General features: G+C 45.7%; 1 protein-coding gene across 4 annotated transcripts in view; it reads right to left on the reverse strand.

The window, feature by feature from the left end:
* The window catches only part of SCRG1 (stimulator of chondrogenesis 1), a 79,374-nt gene that overhangs the window by 47,688 nt on the left and 6,298 nt on the right, over window positions 1-25,388 (reverse strand). The window contains exons 2-3 of one of the 4 annotated variants that reach the window (XM_051619240.1): window positions 23,629-23,807; window positions 17,961-18,847 (exon numbers count right to left, since the gene is read on the reverse strand). The exons of 1 other annotated variant lie outside the window; for it this stretch is intronic. In XM_051619240.1, the coding sequence (XP_051475200.1) occupies window positions 18,743-18,847; window positions 23,629-23,807 (284 nt within the window). In that variant the 3' untranslated portion in view covers window positions 17,961-18,742. Of the gene's footprint in view, window positions 1-17,960; window positions 18,848-18,989; window positions 22,019-23,628; window positions 23,808-25,388 lie in introns of those variants that run through there. 2 more of the 4 variants (XM_051619241.1, XM_051619242.1) reach the window with 2 other exon arrangements.

Raw genomic sequence — 25,388 nt, forward strand, 5'->3', positions numbered from 1 at the left:
GAACAAGTCTGCCTTAGCTGAAGACTTTTTCCAAGGTATGCTATCAAATCTCCACATGAATACCTGTGATTGTCTATAAAGCCATGTGATTATTCAATGCAAGGCTGGATAGAGGCTGAAAATGTAAGACTGAATGCTCATCAACAACAAGACAGCTAGATAGACAAAGGTACTTATCACTTGACTTAATTTAAATATAGTCTTCTTAGGTCCCATTTCCATAGACATGTGCAGGGAGTTGCACACCTGCTCTGCCCATGCTTGGAGCCGCCGGAAAAGGGTCAGTTCTGGAAGTCATCTAACACATATAGCAAATTCACATTCCTCAGACCACTTTAGATCTCTACTGAGGTGCCTAGAAATCCAGTCCTTTGATCAGACTTAGGGGCTAACCTCTAACTATTTTCTCCTTCCCTTCCTCCCTCCCTTTTCCTTCCTTCCTTCCTTCCTTCCTTCCTTCCTTCCTTCCTTCCTTCCTTCCTTCCTTCCTTCCTTCCTTCCTTCCTTCCTTCCTTCCTTCCTTCCTTCCTTCCTTCCTTCCTTCCTTCCTTCCTTCCTTCCTTCCTTCCTTCTTCCTTCCTTTCCTTCTTCTCTCCCACCTCCATTTTTCCTGTTCTTCCCACCTGCCTGCCTCTATGCAACCCAAATGATTCAAAACACTATCTTGATTTTTCATTACAAATAAAGAATGGCTTTGGTTTCCCCCCCCCGTGTTTCTATGCAGTACCTATGTCATTCATCCCTTCCGTGTGACTTCTGGTTTTCTCTAAGCCAAGAAGGACACAAAATGTTTATGATGGCATGTGTTTATCCAGCAACCATTGCAACCATCTTTATGGGCAATTTTTAGTGAAAAGAGAGAAGTTTTAGGATAGTAGCTATGGTACCTTAGGATATCCATTATTAGGCAGAAGAGCATGTGAATATTTTCACTTGTAAACATTTGCACCATGAAAGAAAAGAGGAAAAATAGATGCCATCAGTCCAGTGTGTGACCACTTCACTCTGTCTGTGCTGCATTTTCCCCATCTGCAGAATGAAGATAACAAAACTGCCTCCTTTCTATGAAAATAAATTAATTTTTAAAAGCAAAGACTGCTATGAAAATTTATGGTTTAGGTTTTATTTTTAGTTTAAAAAACCCAAAAAAACCAAAAATCCCCCAAACCAGTCTTTCAGACTAAAACAGCTAGTAGAAGCAGATTCTTTCTAGAAGCAAAATGCATCTTAGTGAGACTGAAAAGCCAACATTTATAGCTTATTTTGAAGCCACAAGTTTGCGTGTGGATGGTGCTTGAACTTTGCCTTTTCACTTACAAAACACTTCAGCGTCATTCAGTAATTCAGGAAGTGAATAAAGTACAAAGGTGTCAGAGCACAAATTTCATGGAGGAAGTGACATTAAGGTCATTACCCATACTAAAAATAATCAAGCCGAAATTCTTGAAACCAAGTTGGGTTTTTTTTCCTACAGAGAAGATAATGTGCAAGGATTGGTTTCTTAGTCCTAGGGGTTTGTGTGTGTGTGTGTGTGTGTTTTGTTTTCGTTTCCTTTCCAGAATTTGCACAGACTTGGTGAAAATGAAAATTGAGCCTTATTTCCACCTATGACTTTCCAGCTACTGTCAAGTAGGCATATACACAAATAAGCTGATTTGTTCTTATAGTTCCGTTTTGCACCTTAATCTGCAGTTCAACTCACAGCCACAAAAGAAAGATTTCACCTTTTCTGAAAATATACCCAAGGATAATTAATACGACAACACTTTGCAATTGCTTCACTCTTCCTCTTCAAAGCATTTATGAAATCTCCTCAGCTAATCCACTTAGATTTGTGACACCTTTTTCTGTAGGCAAAATTGTTTATTTGTGTCATAAGCTGGCCTCTGTGAGCTGCATTTGCACTGTTAGAAAATACAAAGCATCCAGAGTGTATCAGCAAATCTGGACCTTACTCGTTAGCTTAGGATGCTTTTAATTATTCAGATTATCCTTCTGCAAGTCTCGCCTGAATTTAAATCTGTAAGTGCAGGAAGTAGAAGTGTTGCTTTGTAAATCACCACTAATTACTTGTTCATCGAGGTGCAGAGGTTTCTAACCTCTGTTGGCTGGAGACTGCAGTCAGAGCTGAAAGCACTTAAACCATTGTTGTCTTGGTTAGTGTTTGTCCTGAGCATATCTGACCGGCTCCCACCTGCCCCAGCACTGAGGACCGCCTCTGTTTTGGTCTTGGGACCTGGGCCCTGCAAAGTGAGCCAGCTCCAACTGGAAGCTGGTGGGGTGGAGTACCTTGGAAACTGCTTAAAGAGAAAATGATTCTTTAATGGGGAAAGTGTGATTTTTCCAAGTAATTTGACCCGAGTGGAAACAAAGCTTGTCCAAGACTGTATTACGTGAAAATGTTTGCAGAATGATGTCAGTGTGTTAGCACTGTTAGTAGACAGTTGGGGCTTTATTCACAAAAAGGGCACATTTTCACTGCATGTAGTAGATTCATAAATGAGACTTGCTGTGAGTAAGTGAGCTCTGTGAAAATACAGCCCTTACATTTTGAGGAAAACCACATTTTTTAATGTAGATGGGCCAAACTGGTTTGCAGGTTTCTGAACACAGGTTATAAAAGGGCCTTCAAAGGCTTGTATGTGGACATGAGCCCCTCTGAGCAAAGGGCAGGGGAAGGAGTCTTGGATACAGGCTCAAAGGGACTTCCAGGCATCAAGTGAAGCCCCCTGCTCTCACCATGATGGCTCAGGTCAAAGATCCACCCACCTCTGCCTCCTCTCTCCCTGGCACTTGTTTAGGGAAATGTGTAAGGAGCAAGGAATGTATTAAGTGATCCATTCTCAGATATACTGCCACAGCCCTGACAGTCTCCACAGCAACCACACCATGCAGTCTGCTCCGTAAGACAATTGGAAAAATATGGTTGATTTGGGTGATTTGAGCCTTCCAGCTCAGTGGCGTTTTCTGCTGAAAATGATAAAGTCGAAGACAGTGAGAACAAGCAGCAAATGCACAGCAAAGGAATTGGAGGGGTGTTTTGCAGAACGTAGGAAGCTTGGAGTCAGTCTCAAACTCAGAAGGAGGCAGACAGTTCTCAATAACATTTTGGGGATGCTCAGCCACCCGTTTCCATGTGTGTAGGAGTCTATGAATGCTGATGAAAGGGCTGGATTCACAGTGCCGATCAAGGGGAGGCAGACCCATACAGCTACTGTATCGGTCACCTTTTTCAGTGCTCCTGCTGTCCTTTGCCTTGAAACCAGCAGTAAGGAGCCTGTGGAGGAATTCAGCCAGGAAGGTCTTCAGTAAAGCCTTCTAATTTTCTGTAGCTCGCCCTTGCTCCTCTCTTTGGGAGCGAGGAATGAATATTGCCTGTGTCATTTACAGCCTGCTGCCATCAATTTCTGTGGAATAAAATAATCCCCTTTCCCCCCTGCTCCAGCTTTTCTGAAACAAAATGATATATAATCTGCAGGTGGTCTGTGGAATGGTCCCTTGGCAGTGATTTCATTTTCTTTGCAGTGCAATATATTGCTATTGTTATTTGCACATCTTCAGTAGTAACATGCCACGAAATACAGATACTTTTATTAGAACAGGCTGAAGCATCTTAGCATTTGGGAACGGTTTGGCTCTACGGTACTTGCTATGCCACAGGTTCAGTGTTCACTTGTGCAAGCACATCCATAACAAAAGGTCAAATGTATTTCTCCAGCATAATTTCCTATGCCATCCTGTACTGGCTCCCACACTGCAGTACTCACTAGTGACTGATGCCTGCTGCAGTGGTGCATTAAATGATGTGACTAACATCTGTCCTGCATTGTGCTCTGAAGGAAAATCTGTGCAGCAGATTTAAATCTCTCCTTAGGCTTAATGCACATGTATTTAATTTAAAAATCTGACACACACACACACACAAATAATTAAAAAAAAAAAATCAACATGGTCTTACCCTCACTGTTTAATTAGTTCTTATTGTATTCATAGCCCATTTCCACTTCATTAATCATAACTGTCAGTTCACTTTCTTTTTCCCTTGTTTAATTAAAATTATTTAAGAGAAATCAGAGCTAGGCAAGGATGATTGCCTTCCAGGCTTGGGGACCAAATGCTTTCTTTCTGCATAGGTCAAGTACAGTATAGGCAGCTGCAATGAAAGCTGATCTCTGCTAATCTGCCACAAGCCATGGTTAAGGGAAAAGACAAGGTAAAACTGTCTCCTCGCTAATTTCTCCAGGCTAGTTTCTTCCTCCTTCCTTGGTCTGACTTGTGCCTGTTAGTACCTAACTTCAGTGCACCAAGAGAGCAGAGGTGAGACTTGGCTCTTCAGCTATCTGCTCTCTTCAGATCTTCCTGAAAGACAGTATAAAGTCAGTCCTAAGACAGACTGAGATCTGCACAGCAACCTCCTGGCAGAAATAATGAGCCAGCACACTTCTGACAAAAGCCAAATCTCCACATTTGTATCTCTGTCCTTGTTGACTTGTGGCATGACAGTTATAAAGGCTAGAAGTCTTCCCTTGAAAGAGGACTCTGAAGATGGCAGTCGTGATTGCTCATTAGCCCCAGGAGCTAGCTCTGCTTCACTTGTTAGCTTTGGTTGTAATGCATTTTGGAAGAACATCTCACAATATCCAGATGAGAGTTCTGCCTGTTTCATTAAAAGCAGCTGGCACAGAGGCTGGACTTACGCGGTGTCATGGGGAGCTCGTCCCTTGGAACTCAGGTGGCAATGGATATGGGGACCAAAGGCGACAGCCAGTAACAGGGTTGTGGGAACAACAATGGCAGCTCTTTGGGTTGGGGCAGTTTGCCCACCTTTAATTCACACTGGAGCACTGGAAGGTGTTTCCAGCCAGCACAGCCTGCAGAGTGTTTTTAGTCATTGGTGGCCAGAGAAGAAGCAGTGACCATGGACAGCTGGGGAAAGAAAGTCCAGCCTAGGTCCTCAGAGTGCCCTTCAGAGAAGTGGGTTCGAAAGGGTTTCACCCCTTTTCCTTCTTCTCCATCTGAACAGAGGAGCAATAACAACAGGGTTCACTGGGGATGTAAAGGGCAAGGAGAGGACAAGGCTGTGTGTGGGTGCTGGGAGGGAGAGAGCAGTACAAAACCAAGTGCAAAAACCCATGTGTGAGAGGTACAACCACTGTGTCCACACAGCTGCCCTGGTTCTCCCAGAGAACAGCTCATGCTGGTTTGCTGCTCATTTCTAGGCACACTTGACTGACCAGCAAAGCTTTCTATACTGTACCACACAGCTCTGTGGCATGGCAGCAGCCAAGGAAAACATTAAATATCAACATCTGCTGGAAGTCATCCTTAGTGAGGAATCCTTAGATGTTTTCATTTTTCCTTCCTAAAATCCAAATGTGCCTGTTCAGATAATGCTGTCAAGTTTTTATTAAGGAATAAGAGCTGCAGGCGTTTATTAACAGAGGAAGAGCTTGGAAGATTTGGGGGTCACCAGGATTTAAATATTTGATTTTTACTTTGATCACTCAGATAGTAACAAGACTCTAGAGTCAGCACATTGCTTTGACCTTAAAAATCAATGAAACTGTGATCATTATAAAGAGCTAAACTGAGACATTACTTGGCTTGTGTAATTTACAGTGAATGCTCAGTTTTGTGCCTCCTGCACTGGCATAATTGGGCTGCTGTTCAAATGCATATTGCTCTTCAGGAAGGATACATAAGCATGTGTTTAAGACCTATGAAATCACTAGTCTTTTTTACTTTTCCTAAATAAACACGACTTAAGCATGTGCTTAAAGTGCTTTTTCCGAACTGGAGCCTTAAAGAGCTGACTTAGCTTATCCACCTTCCTCTTTAAAAGATGGATGTGGAAAATTTCCCAGATTATACATCTGCTCTTCCAATTTACATTGAGAAGGGTAAGGCTGAGTACAGAGGGAGCAGAAAAGGGGGGGGAAAAAGTAAAAACAGTCCTGAGTTGGCAGCCTGGCAAAAAAGAAACCAAAACAGCTGCCTGCCAGATTTGGAGGGCTGTGCGCTGTGCGCGCCACAGCAGGGCCATCTGCACGCCAGGCTTGCACCAGGTGCTGCTTTTAGAATAGAAGAAGATGATGAGCCCATTGGGAGAAAGCAAACCTGCTCACAGCCAAGAGGTGTCTTATTTTGCAGTCTCCTCTTGCTATTTCTTCTCCATCTGATAGGTTCCTTGCTTCTTCCCTGCAAACTGTTGCACTGGTAACAGCTGAGGAGAGGAATTATAGGTCTGGGGAGGCTTCTGCCTTGGACTTGCTTTTTCTCCCCAGCATTATATGTCATCAGAGCACAGAAATACAAAGGGAACTCCTGCCATTTGGAGATGCAACATTTGGGCTGCCCCACATACAAAAAAGGTTTATTCTGCTACACACCTTTTTGGGGGAATGACACTTCCCAGGGGTGGTAGTGCAATTCAGGGGTGAGGAGGAGAGGCAGCTCAGAGCCTGCAACTGCACGTGTGCTGTCCGCAGCTTGCACTCCTGTCCTCTGCACAGCAGGTTTGCTTCAGTTGCAACCATGCTGTCTCCACTGGCCAGGTAGACTGTTCTCCCTGTGCTAGTAGGGAAGAGTTTCTGAAAGACACTCTAGATGCAACCTTTGATCCTCCAGCTTTCACCCTGACATACCCAGATGGTTTCAATGAAAGCTTTTTTGGTTTACTTTCACTGTATTTCCACCCCCACTCCTGAAAGTTTCCTTTCATTGCAGTGGGCATTTGGTTTGTCTTTCATTGTGGATTTGATAAAATAGAGCAGTGACCAATACTAATTCTGCTGCAGTCACTCTGAGGTCATTGCATGCCCTAACCTGGTGAAACCAGGCCTATGATATGTACGGGCTTGACACTGTTATCTCCTCTGCCCTTAAACCTGGGAATTTATGAGCCTTATCTTGGCTACTAGACCATCCTTCTCTTCCTTTACTTGTGCTTTACTTCCTTTCTTATAGTTTTAAATCTTTATCTGGACCTAGGCTGCTCTTTATATCACATACCCTTTCTTTGATTTCAAAGATGGAAGGGAAGTTACTTAAAAATAGGCTCCATCATGGACAGCATTCTGGTAATTAGGCACGGAGCTAGACCTTGTAAGTACATCTGTGCCTCTGAGGGAGGTCAGCATGGTTTAACTTTTGAGGAAGAGAAGAATATCAGACTGTTTTGTCTTTGGACTTGTGAAAGTCAGAGATCCCTTTGTATTAATTTTTTCATGTTGTTGTGTGGCTTTGGCTTTTTTAATTCAGCTTTCCATTTGCTTTGACGAGGTAGAAGGTAAAAAATTAACAGCACATTAAGAGCACTCAGTGCAGATGGGGCTGGGTGACCAGCTAGTGACCCATGGTTGCAATACACAGCTCCCAAAGAGTCACCAGAAGATTTTTCTGAGGACATTTGTCTGCTTGAAGCAGAGATGAAACTGCCAAACTGATCTCTTATTAATTATCAATTAGATGATGATCCTTTATTGCTCTATTTTGATCATGCTGACAGTGCCCTAGAGCTGCCTTTCTCCTCAATGAAGTATAAATCACTGAAATAAATGCCTGTATTTCTCCATTCTGTGCATCTGCAGTAGCACTGGGCTGCAGAAGAGTCAACAGTTTCAGACGATAGCATTTTACACCTGGCAGGGATCACTCAGGAGGGTACTACTTGGGGACAAGCTTTGCCACTAATCTGCAGTGTGACCGCATGGTGCAAATCAGCTCGTGTCCTGCACCTCCCTTTCCCATCTGCAACATAAACATTAAGGACTTTGCAATCAAAGATTGAAAAGCTCCATAAAAGAGACATAGATTATTATTACTTTGCATATGGCGCAAGCATTGAGGAATCAGTCCCAGGGAAAACAACAGAGGTGAGAGGAACATATGGTTATCTGTGTGTCATTAGCAGTCCACAGAGCCTCTTGTCCTCCCAAAGCTCATAAACAGCAATATGAATGCTTTAAAAGTATTTTTTTTCTTAAAAACGTAGAAGGCTTCTTTAATTAAAATGAACATATCTTTTCTCTTAGATCATAACCTTGGATCCCAATAGCTACGTTGGGATTTCAGAAGAGTCTCAAATAATTAAAAAAAAAAAAGTAGTGCTCTTTTATAGTTGGCAATTTTTCAGGTTCTGTATGTTTAATCAACTTTTCTTTTATTAAAAGCAAGCTGAAAAGCTTTGTAATAAGATATTAAAAGCTGTTTAGGATCCTGGATCATTAATAGAAACATTTGAATGTAGACTTTAAGACTTTAAAAGGATGATGCAAATCTATATATAAAAATGATTCCTTTATCCGTCTCTTTTTTTGTTCAACAGAACAGGATCTTACAAAAACAAAAAGATTGTGTGCCAAAGTGGGAAGTGAGCAATAAATAGAACAAATAATCTTACTTTTTTGTTGTGTAATCCACTGCCACCCCAATAGAAAAGAGATGAGAGCTTGGGTTTGTGGTTTGGACTCAGCCTTAGATGACACCACAGACTGCAGGCACCGTGGGAGAGCAGACCGGTCACTCAGAGCCGTGGGGCAGCGGGAGCAGGTTTGCAGACCCAGGTCCCAGTGGTGGTGCTCTCTTAAGGCTGGGGCAACACCACATGGCCAGGCTGCCAGGGCAACTGCCTGGCACAGGGCAGGCCCTCTGTGTGGCCCTATTTGGGTATGGCATCAGCATTCCATAGCTTCTTTTCTTCCAGATTTAGGAGGTTTGCCCCTGCTAGTCCCTTAAAAATAATGATGGACAGTAGATACTTTTTCCTCCGTCTCCAACTGGGAGAACATGGTAGCCCTTCCTGTCCTTCAGGATCACTGAATCACATGACACACAGAAACCCTTGTTTCAGACAGTAAAAAAGAGGACTGTCATCTGCATTGGTATTCTTGTTTCTGCCTAGTTTTAAGACGTCAGCATTTGCTGTGGAAACCTGTGAACTATGTGTGGACACAATACATTTCTGTGTGCTTCCTTAGCCCATCAGGATTCTGGTCTTCACAACATACAGACTGGATCATTCAATTAACAGTGTTGAAAATACTGTTGATACTTTGCAGGTGACGAGTAAAAGTAAGAGAATTGTCAAGGTGGGTCTTATTTCCAGGTTAATTTTGTCTGAGCACTCTTCTTGTGTTTGGAACACTTTTGACTATGTGTGGAAGCTGAGATGATTTATTTATCATTGGTTTAATGCCTGTCTTGACCTGGCAAATTTTCCTAATTATGCAGCCCAGTTTTGATGGCTTGTGTAATATCTATTGCTAGGATGGCCAGATAGCTTCATCTACAGACATCAAAAAATTAAAATTGGTGTTGGTCTATCCTAATGGGTCTTGTTTCCCAGGCCATTGCTCCATCTAGACATCTTCCCAACTAGTACCCTCCCTCCTTCATCAAGGGAGGTTTTTGTGAAGCATGATGCCTGGGACCTCTTTGAAGCTTAAAGATCAGCTCCATGAGAGTTTGTGTCTCTCTACTGCTGCAAATCTGCTGGTCAGGGCTCAAAACTTTTTGGTCATCTTCAGTCATCCATTTTTGGTCATTGCCTATCTCGCAGTCACTGTAGCAGCTCAGTTTAACAGAGCAGTGACACTGTCTAGATGGAAATACATCTGTGTTACGCATTTGCTGAACGGCTCTGAAGGAACTAATTTATAAAAGTCAGCATGTTGGTGAATGGTAGCTAGTTCATGAAAAACAACAAAAAGAAATTGAATCTACAAGTCACTACAAATTATTTACTGTGCCCAGATTCATTTGCAACAATGGGCTTGGGTGCAAAAAAATCTTGAACTTTGGCCAGAAATCCCTTCTTTTGTTGTTAGCAGTTACATCTGCTGCTGCTTTCTTCTAGTGCTACGCAGATCTCTTTAATCCCTAGAATATGTTCCCAATTTGATTGTATTTACATATATGTCTATAACCTCACTGAAAATACCAGCCCTACTCTTCATCACATTTCCATGCTGTTAAAGTTTGGTTTGGATAATGTCACTCTTCTTATGCCTGGAGAATTTGACTTCCTGTGAGCTTTTGGAATTTGACTTCTTCCTTTATATATCAAGACTTTCGTTCTTTCTCTTTTCCTTTCCTTTTTTCTTTTTTTTTTTTTCTTCCCTCTTTGTAGTTCTCTTTTCAGTCTATCAAGGGAACCAAGGATGTGTACTGCATACCCTCTGGCCTGCCACATTTAATTTAGATGAAGCCTCAGTATGAAAAATATACATGAGAATTTACATTGTGTTTGAAGTGGGTGCAAGCCATGCTCCATGGCTGAGGGTCCTGCAGGAACCATGGGGGAGATGCAGAAAGTGGCAATGAGTCATGTCTGAAGCAAATCCAATAGAACAAAGCAAAATAAAACCAAAATAAATTGAAAATTGTTATACCTGAGTTAATCAATTTTAGTGCTTTACTCCTGTAATCAGAGCTAATGTCACTTCATGCAGACTCCTGGCTAATGCAATCCCTAGAATAAGAGGCTGCTGGTTGCGAGCTCGAGCTTGAGAAATGTGATGATTCAGTGTCCCCCAAGGATAGCCTGTGCCTCATTAAGAGATAAAATCCAGAAGCCTAGCACTCATGTTAAAGGCTAAGCTGTGCACTGATATCTGACACAGTCAGAGCAATGAAATCTCTCCCATGGGCCTCAGAGCCAGCAGCCCCTGCATGTGCCAGCAGCCCCTGAAAGGCAGAGTTGCCCAAGCCATGCCACCACCAGCCTCCTCCAGGTTCCTGCATGGAAAGGGAGACAACAGCAGCCACATGCTCCTGTGAGCCTAGGGCATGCAGCAATGGCACAGCGGGCTCCTCCAAATCCAGCCACAATATGAGATGTTTGGGTTGAGGAGAGGCTGGTTCCCATGGCCCTTTGGTTGCCACCCCAGGGGGTTGCTCTTATTTTCTTGGGTAAGGAAGGACAAAAAAGGTGCTGTTGTGTCCCACAACAAACCTTTATGTTGTAGCAGAGCTTTTTCCACTTAATGACCTGAACACCCTTGAGAGTTGGTTTTCTAAGGGTCCAAAGTCTCCACAGACGGCCAGGCTTGACACATTTTTAGAAGTCAGACATGTGTCATGACAATCATGATAGCAGCGTGTTTCTTAATATCTATTTTTTCATGTTGGTGTGCAAAATATTTTTGTCCTTATATTCTTAAAATTGTACAGTTCAAAGAACTCTGTTACCAGAGAAGACACTCCACTCATGACTCTTGGGAAATATTGACTAATCCCGGTTGGTAGTAAAAAAACTAACCCAAGGTTCATGGAGCAGATATATGTAACTTTATTTAACTGATGGGATTTTTCCTATATTTTACCACTGAGCTTGAAGGAAACCTAGATGAATTTTAAAAGTTATTATAAAAATTTTTCACATTAAAAATCAGCATATTATACTGCATCTCATGCCCTTGAAGATTAAGTAGAAACTTAGTAGAGTTTTTCCAACACAAAAGAAGCCATCCTGCATCTCTGGATGAATATATCAGTTGCATTAGTTTACCAAGAACATCTACTTGATTTAGTTGAAATAACACTTATACAGTAATAAATGTTTAGTTTAAGAGAAGGCTAAAGAGCGAAGTTTATTACTTACAGTGAAATTATTTAAATTGAAAGCCACATATATTTATATATATTATGCAGCATTAGAAATAAATCCAAATAATTTTGTTATTAATTTCCTGCATTGTTTACAAGTATTGGAGCTATGTTTATGCCAGAACAATCACTCACCAGGAGTGATACAAATCAAAGTGCAAAGTGGTTTGTTTTTCTCAGTAACTTATTAATAACAGCATCAGTTTTTAGTGTTAGATAGATGTTATGCAACAAATATTTTTCTTCAAATATAGACACAATAAGTAGAAAATAAAGCAAAGGATGTGCACTCAAGGGAGATTTTTATTAAATGAAATAAAATAAGAACTAGTACAATTTTTGCAATCTTGGTTTTTTCTCTATTAATTAAAAAAATATTGAATAAGTTGCAACAGATTTTACAGTGCAATATTTAGTGCATTTTCAATAACCAAATCTTTATATGATGAAGCGCTATTCAAGAACATAAAAACATCAAGGGTTTCATTAAGTTTTCTCACACACTTATGAATTAAAAAAATAAAGTTGTTTTAACAAATCAAAGTTTGTAGAGTTTATGAAGTTGCTTTTTAAAGCTGGAAGGAAACGTGCATTACATTTTTATGGCAAGTTGTTATATGTTGAAGTTATTTCTCCTTTTTCACATTTGGTATGAAAATTATGCCATGCCTTTCTTACTTTCAGACCATCTCATCTCAGTTTTGGCATGACTGTAGAAAGCAGCTGGCTTTTTCTAAACCAGAGATGGAGGAAACTGTTCATGTCCTTTCCTTAGCTCCCAGTCCTGACTCCTCAGTCCTTATGTCTGCAGAATCCTCCTCAAAAGGAGTTTTAAAATACAACAATGCAAGGTCTGGAAAAAAAAAACAGTAAGGGGTGTGTAGCTTTTCCAAGAGTGCATATTGTATCCCTAGAGCCAGCTCTTACTTGTTTTAATAAAGGCAGACACGGCCAGGATTGAGTCCTTCAAGCGAGCCTTCTCCTAACACCAGACAAGTAGGTCATATTTGTGTTTTACTGTGCAATACGTGGAATCACTCCTTTCTTCATCATCCATCAAATATTTCTGTGTTTGGAGTTTGTCTTGCAACAGCCAAGATACAGTTTCAGGATCAAGTCCTCACACCACCAATGTACATGCAAGCAGCCCCTCTGCTACCAAGAGATTGGCCGAGCACTCCAGACTCACATGTGCAAGTGAAGAATGGGAGAGGTGATGAACCCACCCTCTTGGGAGGGCTTGTGAGCATGGTGTTTGGCTTCCAGTGAGAAATTAGGATTTTAATCCTGTCTGGGGGGATGTACACATCAGAGCAACCTTCACACCCAGACACACAGGGGTTCCAGATCCCCACTGGTGGCTGTGTGTACCTCCTGGGAGCAATCTCTGTGGTACTCTTCTGCAAAGGGAACAGACTTCTAGTTTTTCAGCCTTGTTGCCCTCCATACCCTACTCTGCTGTGGGAGGTTTAACACTTACTTAATGAGGACTATGTGTGTGCATACATATGGATGTGTGTATATCTGTCTACACATACACACAATATAAATTAACTAAACATGTTACTAGGATACATCAGGAAAACCACATCCAAACAAAGAGTCCAATATTGAAAAAGCTATTAAAAGATCCCAGCATTTGAGCTGGTTGTGTACAGGAATAAGTATGATTGCAGAATAAAATTTTCACATTCTGTTCTTTTCCTGCTGGCATTTATACGAGGTGCAGTCCTTCAGAGGGTAAAGGTAAGATTGCAAATGATAAATCAAAGCTGATCTTCACAAATAATGTGATGCTCATAATGAAATTTCCCACCTCAGAAATATTGGGGATGAGCTTCATAGTTAAAATGAAGTCTACCAGCCTCTGCTTAATGTTACAGAAGGTCCAAGAAGCCTCAATGGGCTCCTGAGGTCTGCCTTTAGAGATTTCAAGAAAGACCTTTTTATTTCAGGTGCTCAGAGGATCAGAGTACCCTCACATGAGCTAAATACTGAAAGATTAAGATAGGCATAAACTTTATAATCTCTTTTTCATCACAACCTTATTTTAAGCTGTCTAGTTAGCCTAAATAGTTTTCCTCCTTCATCTTAATTGCAAAATGCACAGTGAGAGGACACACACACTGCAGGGCTTAACACTGGACTGCACCAGTCCAAGGTAGCCCTTGGGATCACAGGACAGAGTAGCGCCTGGAGATGCTCTTGCAACCCTAAGGTGATGATGGCCCATTTTGTAGGACTCTGCCACAGCACTTAGGCAGCTCACAATGGACCAGGATGTGACAAATCAGCCAGCTGGCAAATATTCTTTGCTGAATCAAGGCACTGAACCAGGTACGCTTTCCCTGTCACACCTAACCTATCATGGTCTAGTAATGCTCTGTGTAGCTATGGTTGGTTTTTTAAACACCATGCTGCCTTCCGTACTTCCTCCGAGCTCTGCACCCTGCACATAATGCTGTAAAGACAGAGGCCCAGCCTATGTACCAGAGCCCTGCAAGTCAGATTTGGATACTGAGAACAGAAATGTGGGCATTTAAAATAATTTTTTAAAAGTGTCTCAAAAGTTGTCTCTTAGATGTATGTGATACAGGCCTGTGGCTCCCCTGAGAACTGCTCCTGGTCCATCTCACATGCTTCAGAAGACATGATGATGCAGGAGTTGGCTTCTATTCCATGCTCAAGCCAGTAAGGTGCAACTTCTTCAGCAAAGCCAAATGTCCTGGACTCAGATACTTTCTGAGGTGTCAGGACTTGCAATAACATGCTAATTTAAATGGCACTAGTCATGTGACTAAAAGAGTGAGACTTTTTATAGTCATGATTTTCCAAACTGAAGTTCCTCTTGGAACTGACTTTGAAGTGAGTAACAAACCTCCCATTGGTTCATTTAATGCAAATAGAATCAGCCCTCACTGGAGATCTTAGTGGTGCAGAGAACATTTTTCCTGTTAAAAGATGTTGCTATTAGTAGACACATAAAAGACTTCTTAAAGCTATTATGTTAAATATTTTAATGTCCTGCCAAACCTCATCAATTCTCATTGTTTAGCAAAAATGGCACAGACAGTCTGAGTTGCTAACTATGGCATTTTCTGCATATTAATATCAATAATATGCTTTACAAGGAATAAAGGCTTATCTAATGAGAAAAATATTTTAAAAGTCAAGACAATTCCAAATGTTATGAACAATTACAAATTATGTGGTTCATTTTATGGGGGTGGGGCAAAAGGAGATTAAAGCCTTGGGCATATGAAGCATACTTCCGCACTTCCTTTCTTTACCAGAAATTACACCTCCCCAAAACCTCCCCTATTGATCAGTTATGTGAATTTCAGGAAACATCTGTTTGACTGGCAGTGCAAGGAGCTACATTTTCCATTTCAGCACCATCCCATGGCTCTTAAAATGTTTATTGCCATGCTGACATGTACAGAAGGAAGACTTGGTTCAGATCTCTCAAAAGTTGTGCTTTTTGGACAATATGCTCTACTGTTTATTCAAGCAGCTTTAGCAACTAATAGATGCATGGATTTGGGCCTTTGAGTTCTTACACAGTAAGAAACACAGGTGGATGTGCAAAGGCTCCCTCACCTGTAATGAGTTTGGCCTGGCTCCACAATGGCTGTGTGTGAGGTCAGGCTGAACTTCAAGGTCTCAATTTTTCAGATTCTAAGGGCAAAGTGAGCTCTGAATGAGGGGTGAGGAGCTCCAGAGAGAGGACAGCAGAATCAGTGGATGGGGGAGAATGTGGCTGCACGCATCCTGAAGGATGTGTTCTCGAGAAGGACAGGGGTCTGGTGTGCACTCCCAGTGACTCCAGCTGCAGTTACCTCATGCCAGCAATGCTCCACATAAGCAGCATCCTGTGCTGGTGCCTTTAAGGATATGTGTTTCTTGATTTCCAACCAGATGGGCACAAGTACTCAGTGTCTTTATCCAGTATCTGAAAGTACATCACCACTTCATACAACCTCAACAGGGCAGTCCGGTTTGGACATTTCCAAAGTCCCTTCACTGATTGCTTCAGGATAGACATACATACCAGAGACTTTAAAGTCTTCCTGTCATTTTTCTTACTGGAAAAAAGTCTCCCACCACTTCCCTGTAAGCAGCTCAGCACTACCTAGGGCTGTCAGGGACCTGGCTGCCCAGATCAATGACTTCTAGCTCTTTCTTGCACTGTGGGCATAGAGAGTAAATATTTTCTATCAGAAACTGAAAAATCCATCACCTTTTATAGAAAGCAATGGCCTGGTGGTTATAGGATCTCCCCAGAGGCGCTGGGGACCTCATTTCATTTCCTTGGGGAGGTTAAACTTCTACTTCCCAGCCTCTGTAATAGTACACTGATGTCTGGATAGAAACTGTTCCTGTGTTGGCACAGGCAAGGGAGAAGGGAAGAGGGACTGAATCTTTAATTGTGCCATACAGATTAATGCAGCTTCAAAGGAAAGATGACTGTTTCTTCTCATCATCCTTTGGGTGCCTCCTTTTCTGTAAGCTACATACTACAGCGATGGGAGCTGCAGCTGTGAGTTCCCTAATGCAGCTGAAGGGGATGGACCTTGCTAGCTAACAAGGCACTCCACAAAATGGGACTGACAGATCTGTCTCACTACTGACATTTCCCCAACATGCCCCAGTGCCACTGTGATCTCTGCAGACCCTGTTTGTGTGAGTGTGTGTTCCATGTGTACTGCCAGAGCCAGCTCTGCCAGGAAGAAGAAATGCTTTGTCTGTGAATCCGGATGGGATTAGGTGCGAGATACACACTTTAGCCCTGTCAAGACCGAAAGGCTTTGGTGCATGTGCAGAGCAGAACTTCAGGCATCTCAGAGACTTCCCTGGTGCCGGGGGGAGTTACTTGGTAAAGGCATGATAATATGGAAAAGATAGCCTGCATTTAAACACCAGATTTCCACCTAATCCTCAGTGTTGGTATGTTTGTGAGCTGGACTCATGTCCCAGTTAAGCAATAGGAGCTTCCGAGGTGCAGACAGTATGAATTATTGCAGGGACTCTTTCTACATGTTGTGTCTTGGAATCTCTGCAAAAACATTGTTTTTCCTCTAGATCTGCTAAGGCAACGAGAAACGAGTACATTATAAATATGTAGCATTCATTGTAGTGTACTGCAGTGTATTGATTGATGCACACAAACCTATTGCTCTTTTTTTATAACCTCTTAAAATAACGTGATGTGGATGAATGAAAAGTTTTTTTAAAAAACCTATAGAAACAAATCATCATTGAAATGTTCTGCAAGTTTCCGAGTCCCTCCTAAATCAGAACTTCATTTAATTTGTTACCTAAAACATTTATAAGGCTGTTTTCTTGAATATTCATGCAGACCCAAAAGGTCTTGATTTAATTTCCCTTCTTCTCTCCACTGCCCACCAGTACAGAGCCTTAAAATCCTGCTTCATTTCCCATTACAACCCATTTTACAACCTGCTGTGCTTCCAGACCATGGAAGATCATGATGGGGGGCACATGCAGTTGCTAAGCAGGGGTAAGGGGATATCCACCAAGTCCTTGGACCTGAAGTGGAGACAGTTCATGTGTTTGAATGCACAAAGATTTGACCAGTGGGGTAGATGCAAAGCAGGTGAGATATTGATTGCGAGGGCTGAGTTTGCAAATGGATTTTGGATTGATGCCCAGTTTGTACAGCAAAGTGGCAGAAGACGAGTTAAATCTACAGAGGTCCAAGAAGATAATTAAAAACACCCCTGGTGACAATGGCTATTAACTTGCCACAAGTCACTTCATCCCACAGAGGAAAAAAGGAAACGAGCAGCTCCCCCAGCTCACTTCAAGAAGACATATTATGCACAGCCCATCTCTAGAGGTCTATAGGTCCCTGCTGCTCCTCCACAGCACTGTGAGGGTGTCAGGGGGCTAGGTCTGGTAGGACAGAGAAATGCCAGGAAACACATTTTGACAGAAGAGGCTTTGCGAGCCGCCCATGTGCGCTCCACATTGCCTATTGCATGCCCTTTGATGTCAGGTTTGGTTCTTGGGAAGGCGTGAGGCCAGATCCTCATCCCAGGACAGACAACAGTGCCAGCCCCACACACCAAGCCGAGCAGTCTGGCAACACTCAGGGCGTGGGGCTGACACTGTCCATCCCGGGACGAGGATCTGGCCCTGTCTCCATCCTCAGCGCTGCTGCTGTAGCCCCAAGAGCATGCAGCGTGTTTTGTTGTGGTGGTGGCTTTTTTGTTTGTTTGTTTTGGGGGTTGTGTTTGTTTGTTTGTTTACTTTGTCTTTTTCTTTTCCTTTCTCTTTTTTTACGTTTGTCTTTTTAAATTTTCCTTTTGTCTTCTTCCTTTTCTCCCTTTTGTTTTCTCTTTTTCTCTTTTTCTCTTCCCTCCCTTCCCCATCCCCGCTATTAACTATGAAGGAGCTTTCGGTGTTCCTAGCTGCAAAAGTGGTGGTTTCCCCTCTGACGGAAGTCCGATCTGAACCTCCTGCTCTACGGGGCCTGTCCGGGCTGCAGGTAGCCGGACTGGCCGCGTACCTGCTCTGAAATGCGGTCCCCACCTTCCCCGCGGGAAAGAAGAGCTCCTTAAACTTCCCCGGCTCACGGCTGGGAGCTTGCAGCTCCCTTCTTCAGGGGCTCGGCAGCTCCTTCTGCCTTACTCTGTGCCTGTTCTCGGCGCTTCGGGCAAGATACAGAGGGGAAAATATTAACAACCAAAACTGTGGGGGTTGTATTTTCTTTTTTTCCTTGTTTTTTATTTCTATTTGTTTATTTATTTATTTTACATTTTTTCTCTTCTTGTTATTGCTGGTAGCAGTGTTTGCTTGCTTTCTGTCTTGCTTGCTTGCTTTCTGTCTTTATTTATAGCTTTCTTTCTTTCTTGTGTCTTTATTTCAGCTAAGTAACAGGATCGCGTTTGAAATTACTGTTCTGGAATGTTACATGGTGACTTTAAAGGATATTATTAAAAGGAGAGGGGAATGGTTACATTTATTAATGTCCTTTATACCCAGTAGCTACATTTACGTAAGTAAAAGAAACAAAAAAAACCAACCCAAACCAAACCTAAACACACACACACAAACCACAACCAACCGACCAAAACACACAAACCAAGAGGTCGGAGAAATGCCTGCTCTTTCAAACGGAGGTGTTTGAAAGTTCTAAAGTTCTGGCTGGTGCCACGCGAATTTTGCAAACAGCAGTTTTGAGCTGGAGTCTCACGTCTTCAGGCACGTAGGAAAGCTTTGCAAAAAAGAAATAAGAAGGAAAACCAGTATTGCGCAGAGAATGAACTTCATCCCGTTTGCTTAATTCCAACAGCGATCTCTCTCCTTACTTTTTCCTTTTTTTTTTTTTTTTTTTTTTTTTTCCCTTGAGACAGGAAGGGGTTAGGGGAGGGGGCGGCAGGTTTAAAATCTGCAATTAATTCCAGGAGCCCCTTGTCTCCTCTAATAAATAAGACTTATTTCTGCAGGGAAGGGCCGGAGACGACACCGTGCTAACAGACAAGGCACTCGTGCCTTGCTGACCGTCTTTTCCCGAGCGCTGGGACAGCAGCAGTGAGGAAATCACCTCCCTTTCCTACGGGCCGCATCCAGGTGGGGCCGGAGCCCATGGGGGCGAGGGGAGAGGGAGGATGTCACAGCTGTCAGCTCTGGGAGGGGGATCCTGGCAGACCCCGCCACGAGCTTCACATACAAAGGGGGGCTGACAGTATAACATCACATCACATCTCATGTCCCATCCTACCGTATCAACAGACAGCAGCATTTCCATAAAATTAATATGTGCATTTGTTGATAAGATTTTACATAGCTGTAGTATATTTGCATATGTTTGTGTATATTTAATACGTAAAAATACATATTTCCAAATTCCCCAGTTTGCCTTTCTTGCAGATCTTCAAACTCATAAGGCAAATTAAGATAAACTGCCGGACTAAGTCACTGTTATTTTGTAAGATAACTAAACCAATATAGTTTATATTCGATTGTACTAATTTAACAAATAGTGATGTGTTTATACATACATCTGTGTAACACGCGCACTCACACGCACTCACCCACGTTTTTTGCTGTACTCAGCCTGGCCTGGGTCTCCAAAACCAGGCTCGGTGCCCACCCCTCCGACTTGCAGCCGCGCTGAGCCCACCCTGACCCCCTGTTGCACTTGGGGCGGGGGAGCTGAGTACAAGGTGGGCGTTCGGTCCCACCGCTGCTGCTCTCAGACCTACGGGTTGGGCACGATATTCGATTTTAAACCAGAACAACTCCTCGGAAACCAGAGGAACCCCTCGGGCAGAGCGATTCCTGCCCCTAGGCGATACTGGCTGCAGCGCACCAAAACAATAAACAGAAGAACACCAACTCGTCAAATTAACCCCACAACAAGACCTCCAAACTCGGCTTACACTGTTTTTGTACAAGCAACGGTTTAGGTATTTTTTTTCCTCTGAATTTTTTTAAGAAGGGAAGGGAAGGGAAGGGAAGGGAAGGGAAGGGAAGGGAAGGGAAGGGAAGGGAAGGGAAGGGAAGGGAAGGGAAGGGAAGGGAAGGGAAGGGAAGGGAAGGGAAGGGAAGGGAAGGGAAGGGAAGGGAAGGGAAGGGAAGGGTGAGTCTGATGAGTGAAGGCATCTGCCTGGTTTGTTTAGCACTCCCATCGCAGGTCCTTCATTTTGGGAAGAGTTTGGGGTGCTGCCGAGGACTGGGGAGGGTGAGAGGGGAGATGGCCATATCCGTACGGGCATGAGCTCTCGGGGCTGGAGCCCGGAGCACGGGGCATCTGGTTCCACAGCGGCAGCAGGGCGTGGGGAGGAGCCAGGGGCTGGAAACCGGCGGGCAGTGCGGGGCACTCCTTGCGGTGCCCGCCGCCCGGTCCCGTCAGGGAAAGTGAGGAGCGGCGAGCTGAGTAGCTGTGGGATCGGGGCCCTTGAGGGGCAGAGAGGGTTTGAACCAGGTCCTTGTCTCTGTTGCCTTGATTTCTTCCCAGCGGGTGGGTAGGAAGGGGAGAAAACCTCCTCTTCTATCCTATCTGATGCTCCGGCTGGAGAAGAGCAACTTGAGGGCTTGCAAATCCAATGGAAAGCTATAGGTGTCGAAAAGTCACGGATACAACCGAAGTGTTCCTCCTCTCCCCGATCACACACAGAGATCCCTGTGTCACTTTGCGAGCACAGCTCGTGGGGGGTGTAACCCGGAAGGGTCCGGGCTGGGCCCCAGGAGCGGCGGGGAGAGGTTCCATCTAATCTGGACCTGCCCGGGGCAGGGGAGGAGGCTGTGGGTGCCTCGGGCAGGGACAGGACAACGGGGAAAATCTGTCCTCCCGTCACTTCTGGGAACCAGCCTCTATCGGACATCTCAGCAGCCCGTTCCTCGGGAGCCGTCCTGGCACCGCACTCGCAGTTTCCTCGCCTGCGGCACACACGGCAGCCGGCCCTCCGTGCATTTCCCGACGGCAATGGGAAAAGCCAAAACCAAGGCAGTAGACTGTCCCGCCAAGTGTGTATTACTGACAGATTTCCCTTCCCCGCCACATGTTTTTCAAGGGTTTGAACGGAGTGCAAAAGGGAAGGTGGGGCATGCTACATCATTTATAACTCTACAGAGTGACGGAGTACCTGAGTGTGCATTCCGCACACTCAATGCCCACCGATCAAGTGTTTCGGTCTGTAAGGGAAGGAGTGTGGTGAGCTGCGGGGTGCAAGGAGAGAAGTACCGCTCTGTATCTGCGGGGCGTGGAGGGCTGGAGGGAATCACGGCAGATCTGAGCTCCAGAGATGCGGTCGCTTTACACCTGGGACAAGTCCCTTGTTTTTTGGGGCCAAACCCGCCCAACAAAACCCTTAAGGCTCTGAATTCCAACCTACAAGTCCCACTGCTTCAAAGGCAGGACACAGTTGGCCTACCCATCAGACACTGCAAGATCAGGCCTTCCGGATCAATTTTGTGCTTTCCAGAGAAGACTCTGTTGCCAGCTGGCGAGACCTTAGTCGGTCGGTTTTGCTGGAAACGGTGTTAGCAGATTCAGAAAGAAATGGTAATAAATGTCATACTATTTTCCTAGCGATTACTTAAGATGGAGGGGGGGGGGAGGGGGGGAAAAAAAAAAAAAGGAGAAATGCTGCCCCGGTAGGCTCTTTCCTGCGGCATGGATTTAGTTACAGTACCGTCCCGTGAGTTAAAGGAAAGAGCGGTCCCTTCTCTGCTAGTGGCCTTGCTGAGTGAGTGGCGAGGCTGGGGACACATAAAAGGCGAGGTCAGCTACAGGCCTCACTGCGTGTTTGCTCTGCCGGAGCGGCTGCCTTCCCCAGAACTAGGCCAGAGCGGTACCGGCCGCCGGCGAACGCGGCGGGCGGTGGCTGAAAGGTGCAAGGCTCAACCACAGACGCTGGAAAGAGCGCCTTCCTACATCCTCCTACAAAAAAAATAAAAAAATTAAAAAAAAAAAAATCCTCCGGCTACAGGCAAGATCGAGTCTGCTTTTGACATCCCCCCAGTGCCCCGGGAGTCTTCCCTGCAGCATAGCTGATCCCGAGCCGCCTTTCTACGCCTAGGGACTGGCATCTGAAACATTAGCCAGGGAGCTGGAGCGGCTCTTGCAACATCCCTAAGCGCTTCCCGAAAAGGTATCCCGGGAATCTTTCCCCTCCCCTGCCCTCCGAAGCCCCTGCAAGGAAAGCAGGCCCGATGTGTTAGCCGAAGCACGAAGCATCCGAGGAATTTCCACCAGGGAAACGAGCCCTTTCCGCGGGGCTGGCGGCTCTCCACTCCGCCCCGGCCCTGTCTGCCCCCGGTGCTGGGGACCGGCAGGCGCAGCCCCCGGTGGGGCCGTACCTTCAGGCATGGAAGCGCTTAGCGGTTTCCACGGTATTAACTCCTAACAGGGTGTGAAAAGTATTGGGGATTGAAAAAGCTGTGGGAAGTGGAGGCTTTCCAAGTCAGCCAGGCTGGAGCTTTCCTCCCCTCTGCAGGCGAACACCTTGCGTTGCTCCAGCCTCCGGGCCCTAGGAGAAGCAGCCCCGCCGCGGCAGCCGTGGATCAGGCAGCTCGCCAGGTGCGGTGCCTCACGCCGTTTCATCATGAGCTTTTATGGCTGGATAAAATGGCATGGAGTTTTGCCACTAGCCTGGTGACAGCACTGTCGAAGGTGCCTTGGCTTCGCCGGGCCGGGTTTCCCGCCTTCTTTTGCTCCGGGAGCGGAGTCGGGGCTTGGCTGTGCCTCCAGCCACCATGGCCCCACAACCCTGTGTCCCTCCCGGGGACCACCTCCAGCCCCTCTGCAGCAGGCGGCTGAGCGGCGCGGGCCGCGTTCCCGGAGCCACCCGGCAAAAAGCCTGCCGTCCCCTTCCTCCCAACACCGTCTTGTCAGGCTTTTTTCCTATGGTGGTTGGTTTGGTTTGGTTTTGGCTCGGTTTGGAGGGTTTTGTTGTTAGTTTGTTGGGGACGGCTTATAAGCGTTATCTGTCCGAAAAATACGGGCAGGGCAAGTATTTCAAATCTGATTAAATTAAATCAACCGTTAGCACGTGTTCTAATTAAAGCAGAGATTCACACCCCTAGCACTGCCTCCCCGAGGGAGCATTACGATCTGTAACCTCTGCCTGCAGTCAAACGCTCCCTTCTACCGCAGGGGGGAACTAAAAAAAAAGTTTAATAAATTGTTTCTCCCTGCTGTAAAAAACGGTGGATGGCGCAAGAGCTCACTCCTGTCAACCTGAGCTCCCCCTCGGGCACTGCTGCAAAGGGCAAGCCTCAGCCTTTGGTGCCACCGGCCTGCCCCTTCCCGCCCCCCACGAGCGCAGCCCCAGTGTCGGGTGGCGGTACCAGAGTGAGGGGCAGTGACGCCAGGAAGGAGACTCCAAGGTCTGGCCGGTGCGCCCGGGGAGGGCGCGGTGAGGGGCTAGCAGCGGGAGAGACATTAGCAGCTGGAGAAGGAACCGAGCATCGTATCCCTTACTTGGCTTAGGCAAAGGCACAAAGAGAAAACCCCTCCGCTAGGAAAAAATATATTCCTCGAGTACTCACGGAGCGGTGCGTCGAGCTGTGCCCGTTGCCGACGGCGGAAGGGGGAAAGGCGCCGGCACCGCCGCCGGCTCCTCCGCGGGCTGCTGCGCTCCCATCAGCCGAGCTGGGCGGCAGCGAACACGGTGTCTGGCTAGCCCGGCGGTTCGGAGGAACTCCGAGATTAAAAAGACGGACTTCTTCTGTGAATAAATCAATTTATGAACATCAGAGCATGTTAAAGAACTTTAAAAAGTCCCCTCCTCCGACCTGTGGTTGAGGGACAGTTAAAAATAATTGCCCTTGTTAAGGGGCAGAAGACCAGGTTACAGGGAAAACTACCTACTTTCAAAGCCCGCTAATGGCCGTACGATTAACTAGGTTACTTAAGCCTAATAACCTCCCTAGCATCAGTCCCAGTGACCCACCCCATTAAGCCCCACCAGCGAAACCCTATAAAACACGCAAGGGGAATGTCCAACATATGAGCACATTTATTAGTATTATGTTCCTGAGATAACATGTGCCCCTACATACCGCTGCAGACAGGTTGGGGAAAGAGGGAGCCCTGTTTAGGGCATGTCTTGAGACCAGAACCAAGGCACCGGGAGAGTGATGTGTGGTCCTCACCGTTACTGTCACTCAGTCTCCTGTCCTCTGCTTTCCTCCTCCCGTGTTGGTGTCTCCAGCCAAACAATAGCTACGTTTATGGCGAGCCTTTCCCCCCACTGATTAAACCCAAGCCAACCAATGGCAGCCAGAACGAAACTAAAATTCACGGAATATCTTTTCGATCATAAACGGGAATTAAAAGCTAAAAAAAAAAAAAAAAAAAAAAAGAGGAGAGGGGGTGGTGGTGACGGTGAGGGAAGACAAAAACTCTTCCACAGAAACAGTTCTTGCAGTAACACCCTCGGTAGAGGAGCGGTCGAGGGGAAGAGAGGGGAAAGGGAAATCGGGGAAGCAGCAAGCCCGGTGTCTCCCATGCCTTCCAGAGCTGCAGAGAAATAGGATGCTTTCCCGGCATTTCCCTGCCAGGGCGAGGTCTCTGTAGTTTACTACACGTGAGTTGTTACGGTATTTGCCAAGATTCGGAGCGGGGCTGCTTGGGGCACAGGCACACGCAAGCGATTAGGGAGTGGGGAGCTCCAGCCAGCCGGGGGAGCACAGCTGCCAAAGCGGGTCCCCGAGGGGTGCTCCTGGGCCTCCCTGCCCGTGCCTCCCAAGGGAGGCAACACCGCTCAGCTCACTGCTGGGAGTTCCTCCCTCTTCGCCTCCCCCGGCTGGAGTAAAACCCCACCCAGGGTCTGCAGAAGAGGAAACCGTCTTCAAGCTTTGACTGCAGAATTCTGCACCGACACCTTCACCCTCCAAACCCGATTTCTGGAGAAAAATCTGCCCCGGACTCTGCCCCAGGCAGCAGCAACAGGGCAGGCGAGCAGGAGCCGGGCTAACTGCCGATGGAAGGTGGCCGGGAGGCGTCCAGCCCTCACACAAAGCTGACTCGAACTGTGGCTGTTTTCGCAATAGTTTTAACACTGTGGCAGCGATGAAAGGAAGAAAAGCGGCAGGGAGGGAACAGCAACACCCTGCCGAGCTGCCCATTCCTGGTAGTGCCGGCTCTGCAGAGGGTTTGCCGGTGATAAACCCTGTGGGCTGATCCCGCAAGCCCACCTTCTCGGGAGCGGCGCCCACCCCATCCCCCGAGATGCCCGGGGCACCAGCAGCTCCGCGGCAGTGGGGCTGGGGGATAGGTGCGCTCTGCGCCCCTTCCCCACACCTCG

This window comes from Apus apus, chromosome 4, assembly GCF_020740795.1.
Source record: "Apus apus isolate bApuApu2 chromosome 4, bApuApu2.pri.cur, whole genome shotgun sequence".
In the NCBI taxonomy this organism is placed as follows: Eukaryota; Metazoa; Chordata; class Aves; order Apodiformes; family Apodidae; genus Apus; species Apus apus.